The 6,598-nt window shown below is 44.2% G+C and overlaps 1 protein-coding gene across 1 annotated transcript in view; it reads right to left on the bottom strand.

Moving 5' to 3' along the window:
* LOC143298367 (uncharacterized) overlaps positions 1–6,598 on the bottom strand; it is a 35,862-nt gene that overhangs the window by 6,592 nt on the left and 22,672 nt on the right. The window contains exons 7-11 of the mRNA XM_076611268.1: positions 6,111–6,368; positions 4,432–4,526; positions 3,559–3,637; positions 2,510–2,664; positions 801–1,086 (exon numbers count right to left, since the gene is read on the bottom strand). Coding sequence (XP_076467383.1) covers positions 801–1,086; positions 2,510–2,664; positions 3,559–3,637; positions 4,432–4,526; positions 6,111–6,368 — 873 coding nt within the window. The remainder of the gene's footprint in view (positions 1–800; positions 1,087–2,509; positions 2,665–3,558; positions 3,638–4,431; positions 4,527–6,110; positions 6,369–6,598) is intronic.

Raw genomic sequence — 6,598 nt, forward strand, 5'->3', positions numbered from 1 at the left:
TTTTGTTCTGTGGTTTTTTTTAGTGCACTTGAAGGTGTTTGTGGGTCATCTCCAGCAGCTGTCAGAGAGAGAAAAACACAGCATGTGTTGCTTTGTTCTGTTGACTTTTTATAGTTTACTTGAAGGTGTTTGTGGGTCGTCATCACCAGCAGCTGTTGGAGAGAGAAAAACACAGCATGTGTTGCTTTGTTCTGTGGACTTTTTTTTTTTTTTTTTTTTTAGCTTGCTTGAAGGCGTTTGTTTCTTTTTAAATTCCTTCTTCCATCCTTCATCCATCCCTCAAAAAATTCCTGCATTCATCCATCAGCATGAGTTTCTTTTTGTGGTCGTTACACTGAGTTACATGCAAATGGACAGGAAAGAAGGAAAGTGTCATGGAAATGTTATGAATTGTGATACGGGCAATGACATTTTTCTCGCGATAACTTACTAAACATGCTGGAGACGTTTCAGGTAAGAAAATCTAAAAGTATACATATATATGTATACATATCCCGCCCCCCTCCTCTCTCACCACCTTGGCCTTCTCCAGCTCAGCAACAAGCCACACAAAATCTCAACCTCAACCCCCCCCCCCCCCCCCTCCTCCTCCTCCTCTCTCTCACCTTCTAGGCCTTCTCCAGCTCAGCAACAAGCCACACAAAATCTCAACCTCAACTCCCCCCCCTCCTCCTCCTCTCTCTCACCTTCTAGGCCTTCTCCAGCTCAGCAACAAGACACACAAAACTTCAATCCCTCCCCCCCCATATCCCACCCATCCTCCAATCGCCTACATCCCACCCCTCCCTTCCCTCCCTCACCTTCTTGGCCTTCTCCAGGTCAATGACGAGGCGCTCCTTCTCCTGGCGGGTCTGGCCCAGCTCATGCTCAGTGCGGAACAGGGTCTGGGCCGACTCGTCCTCCCGCCTCAGGCGCTGCAGCTCCCGCTCCAGGTCCTGGGCCCGCTGCTCCGCCTCTTCCCCCTGCTGCTCTGCCTCCTTCAGCCGCAGGTCACGGGCCGTCAGCTGCTTGCGGGTCTGGGTCAACTTCTTCTCCAGGTCCTCCGCCCGGAACCTGCTCTGGGCGTGCTCCTCCTTCAGGCGCAGGATGTGCTCCTGGGAGTCAAGGTTCCACAATGCAAACATGCATCTTCTCCTTCTTCTGGATGTAGAAAGGCGTGTTCTTTGCTCCTCCATTACCCTCGTTAATAATAATAGTGTTGTGACCTGATACAAGTCTTCGTCAGATACAAAACATGAGTGTCAAAGAATCGACAGACAGACAGAAATACGAAACAAAAACTTAACCGTATGAAGAGCACAGGATCAGATGTCAAGATGGCTGCCGGAAAAAGAGGAAGCTAGTCAGGGATACAGAAGGGAGGTAACCTACTTCTGGGAGGTTATCGGCCGTAGCTACTTTCATTTTTTCCACATAGGCGGATAGTAGTTTACACAGGACAGGAATTGGAATTCCTGCTGGAGTCTGCACTAGTCGGTCACGGTAAAGTATGTGTAGTGAAATAGAGTTTCTCCATTGCAATGGGAAGTCATTTACAAAAGTCTAGTCTTTTGTGAAGGACTATGACTCTTTAAACTAGAAGGCAAGACTACACTGGCTCTTGGTGTTGCAGCCTTGGGGGCCAGTTCGCCTTTGGGACCCATCCCAACGCTGACTGTCCAAAAACCCTCTTGGCCGAGAGAGTGGGGGTATAACATGGGCAAGACTGTTTCCACTATAATCGAATTCTAACCCAGAGAGTCGGGACAGCAGCTGCCTCCTCAGCTGTTCTGATGGTCAAAGTCAAACACAACTGACTATCATACACCCTTGTTAATACAGAATTTCTCGTTTTGTCTCTTTTTAACTCTGTGAAGAGTCGTCCAGGGTGCCGTACAGAACTGTTCACCAGATTCCTCCAAGCAGACATGCCTACCCACAAAAAATCTTACCATCAGCTACACATCAGAAACAAGCTGAAATTTTTCCTGAATTTTCAGGGGCCCACTATATTCTTTACAAATGTGATGCTGCGGATAAGCCTTATGACTAATCTGCACAAATATCTCAAAATGATCGCAAGTTTCAAAAGCATAATTCTTATTGCTCTGTTACAGTAGCATAAATTAGGGCACCAAACCATAAATACTACACTGAAATTGTAGGGGTAAATGGGTCTGTAGTCTGTAAGCCTTTAATCCAGATCCTCATTGGTGGGAGAAAATTAGGTTCGTAACTTTATTCTCGTGCTCCAGACTGCCGCAAAAGACAGAATCAGGATTTTCCACAAGTTAATGTTTGGTATGTGTATTCAAAGGGAAAACGTTCCAGATGAATCATACCCTGGAATGATTACCTTTGTCTGAGATCTGAAACCTGATGACAACAAAAACATAAAATATAACAAAATAAATAAAATTAAAAAAAGAATGAAAGGATGTCATTCTCTCTGCCTCTATTGTATTGTATTGTATTGCATTGTACTGTATTGTACTGTACTATATTGTTGGGCAAGGTAAACAAAAAGGATATTTCCTGGGTGTTCTTCATGGTCTCCTCAGCAGTGGGCAGGTCAGCCAGGTACCTCTCCACACTGTCCAGCTTGTGGCGCAGCTGCTGGTGGTTGGTCTTCATCTCCTGGAACCGCTGGCCCCACTCCTCCACCTCCTTCTCCTTGCCCAGCAACTGCCCGCAAGCAACAGCACACACTGCAAGGCAACTCATTTTTATTATATGTTTCTCAAGGAGCTGGTTACTGCATTTGAACATATCATTCATGTGCAGCTCTACGCCTGCTGGGCAGATGCCTGAACCAGCAGCGTAACTCAATGTGTTTAGTCAGGCCTTGAGTGCATGCATATATATTTGTGTGCCTACCTGAGTAGATTTCTTCTATAGAATTTTGCCAGAGGACAAGACTTACGTTGCCATGTTCATGATGTTGTTGTGTTTTCAGTGCACCACGTGCATGCTGCACATAGGTGCTCAGTTTATCGTTTCATCCGAATGACTCAACAGACAGTTTGATTTTCCAGTAAAACTGGGGAGGAGGTGAGACCGGAATACAAACCCAGACCCTCATGGACACCTTACTGTCAGATACACATCTAAACCATTCTGCCACCTTCCTCCATACACCACCACTGCTGCATAGAAACTCAAAGTCACACGGGAAATACTAATGCATGTACATGTATGTGTAATGATGTGTTTCAATAAAAAAAAAAACAAACCAACAAAAGTCATTATACCAGTTTCAGTTTTGTTGTTGTTCAAAATCAGCCTCCCCATTCAAGGACAACAATTCCCATGTTCACTGCATCTACAAGTGAACTTTTATATGCAGTGCCATTTTTCACCCCACCTTTACTTCTGTCTTCGAGAGTGTGCATTGCATGCACCAAACACTGACATGGATTACAAGATCTTTAACAAACACATCTGATGCTCTGTGTGTGTATACACACAAAGGGGGTTCAGGCACTAGCAGATCTGCATAATGTTGACACAGTTGGCATTTAAACCCAGGATCATAGGACTGAAAATCTTTTCTTTCTTTTTTTTAAAATATTTCATTACCTTGTTTTCCAGAGTGCTGAAGTCAGCTTCCTTCATTTTCAGCTGAGTCTTCAGTTGCTGCACCTCATGCTCAGTGGCCCTGAAACCACATCATACACTTTTACTGAGGGGAGACTCGTGTGTTTTACAACTGACCATAACACTGTCGTGGACATTACTATTAAGTGATACACTGAAGTGACACACTCTCCCTTAGGAGAGCAGCCCGAATTTCATAAAGAGAATTATGTTGGGACAAAGAGCATTATACTATACTATTCAATGCAATGCAACATAATACAATACAACAGACAGACAAATGGAGGGATAGACCAGCAAAGACATTGCAACATTTCAAACACAGTATACAATACAATGCAATTTAATGCAATGCAACACAACTAAACGAAACAATTTAATGCAATACACATTCCCAGAGGACTTAAAAAGTAAAATCCACTATCTTATCCTCTTGGTGGAGCAAGCTGGTCTTTACCATGCATTACCTGAATGGTGAATCTTGCTATCCTTGCAGATGCCATAAACCACTGAACCACAAATGTGTTGCAGCTATCACATCAGTAAGGTTGGTATACTTTTTCCTTTCAGGGTCTAACTACACAGAAACCCCTCCCAGAGTCATTCTGAGCAAAATGAGGCCATTTTTTGGCACTGAGAAATCTGCAATCTGCCCAGTGAAAACAAGCAAGACTGCAAACAATGCTAAAGATTTTTAGATTGATTTATTTTTTCAACAACAACAAAGTATTTTCATGCATGTTACAGGTCTTCTCGACAATAGACAAGCAGGTTTAATTGGCTTTTAACTTTTTATCTACAAGTAAACAACACACACACACACACACACACACACACACACACACACACACATACCCCAGCTGTTCCTCCAGTGAGTTGATTTCTCCATTCTTTTTGGTAAGAGTTTCTGCCAGCTCAGTTTTCAGGTTGGAGTTCTTATATTGCAGCTCCTAGACAGCAAAACAGAGCAGGGAAAAATTATGTTGCAAACAATCCACTGATTTCCCTTACTACAGACCTGTTTCATGCCAGCATTGTTTTACTGCTCTCTACTCTGTGTGTGTGCCTGTGCATGGATCTCTCTCTCTGTGCATGTGACATGTTGCATGCTACATTTTGCTGTGACTCCTGTTGTTATGGGCCAGAGGCCTAACAATTAAAACATTTTTTGACTTTGACTTGGACTTTGATTCTCTGTGCGTGTGTGGAGGGGCAGACTGGATGAACGGGCACTGCCTAAAATCTTTATCCTTGAGTAATAATTTTTTTGTGTCTTTGACTTTGAGTATGTGTGTGTGCGCACACGTGTGTCTGTGTCTGTGGGTGTCTAAGGAATTATGGATACTAAAACTGAACACAATAAACAGATAAATGTAATAAAATGTGAGAAGATGCACGTTTGTGCAGGATTTTACACAAGAAATAGTTATTCAATTGCAAACATTAAAACATTCATACACATGTCTAGCCAGTTCAGGCAAGAATAGGCTCAACGGCAACCGAGAACTTAAGTATATGAACTGTTGTCTTGTCAATGGCATCTGGCGAATAATTTGAAAACCGCCAAACAGCTGCAAGAAAGCATGATCTGAAGTTGGTAAATCTACAACATTTATCCAGAAAATATAATTCATCCTCTAAAACCCCTTATTTGCACTGAACACAATGCTCTTATACGTTCCTTTTTTTTTTTTTTTGCTGTCCCATCACCTGTACTGTTTTAGTGGCATTACTCCCAAGCCCCTCATTCCAAGTTTCCAACACACAGCCATGTCTCGATTTTGTCTGCTGTGGTCCCAGCGTCGGAAGTCCACAGGGAACATGCAATGTTTAGTCACCAGGAGACCACACACCTGAGGAGACAGACCCTGCACTGCTGCTCAGTCACTTTGGCGGTGTTCAGTAGTGCCTGTCTGATTTAATGCACTCAGGACACCACATACTAAACTCCCTACTTTACAACAATAATAGCTTAGTATCAGAGCCAGACTGTGTGAGGGTCCCCCTAGAGTGGAGACCACCACCACATCCCTCCAACAAGTCACCCATGAATCTGATGATACTGAAGACCCTGACAGGATTCACCTCAAGCAAGGAAGTAGAAAAAGATAAAAATTTATAGATGATGAAAGAGGAGAAGGGTGATCACAATGTTGCTATGGAGGTCAATTTTGGTTTAGGACAACGTGACAAGGCTGCAATCTACCTTTCCTGTCATAATGATATCCCAGCATTAACCAGGCCAAGTGATACAGTCACTTGCAGTGTTGGTCAGTAAATCTGAGCATCACATCCAAAGACGCATCTGTGAAGTGGATGATAGTCCCAGTCTTCCCATTTAAGCCCATAGCACTCTCAACTCTGGATAGAAGTGGGCTGCAGATTATAGAAAAAAAAAAAACACACCTCCACTGGGAATCAAACCCGTGTCCTCCCATCCTCTGTGATGGCTAGCCACTTCACATCAACGGCTATATTCTAGTATATTTTTCGCTGCTGATCTTTCTGGATCTTTACAGTCAACCCTCACCGACCTTCACTTTCTGGTGCACGAGGTCGGCCTTGTCATCGGTGGCCAGCAGGGCGTGCCTCAGCTTGTTGTCGGCCATCTTGAGGTCCTCTTCCAGCTCCAGCACCCGCTGACGCAGCTTCTCAATGATCATGTTCTTCTCCCGGATGATGTTGTCTGCTGCCCGCCGGATGGGCTCCCACCGCGACGGGTCCTCATCTTTGCCTCCACCCAGCTGGCGCACCAGCGTCTCCAGCGGTGCCACCTGCTTCTCATAGAGGGCCTGAAACACAGTCATGTGCCATGTTCTTTTTCTTTTGAAAAGCATTTGCACTTTCCCTGACTTGTCTCATTTATGACAGGGTCATCCAGGATGTCATTCACAGATACTTACATGCACATATATAAGCATGCAGATGTTTATGAACAGGAGTGAAAGGGGGCTGGGGGAGGGGACAAAGAAGGTAATCGCAGACACAGTGATACAATATGAGTCTGATCCAAAACCGTTTT

Source organism: Babylonia areolata, chromosome 23 (genome assembly GCF_041734735.1).
Source record: "Babylonia areolata isolate BAREFJ2019XMU chromosome 23, ASM4173473v1, whole genome shotgun sequence".
NCBI lineage: Eukaryota > Metazoa > Mollusca > Gastropoda > Neogastropoda > Buccinidae > Babylonia > Babylonia areolata.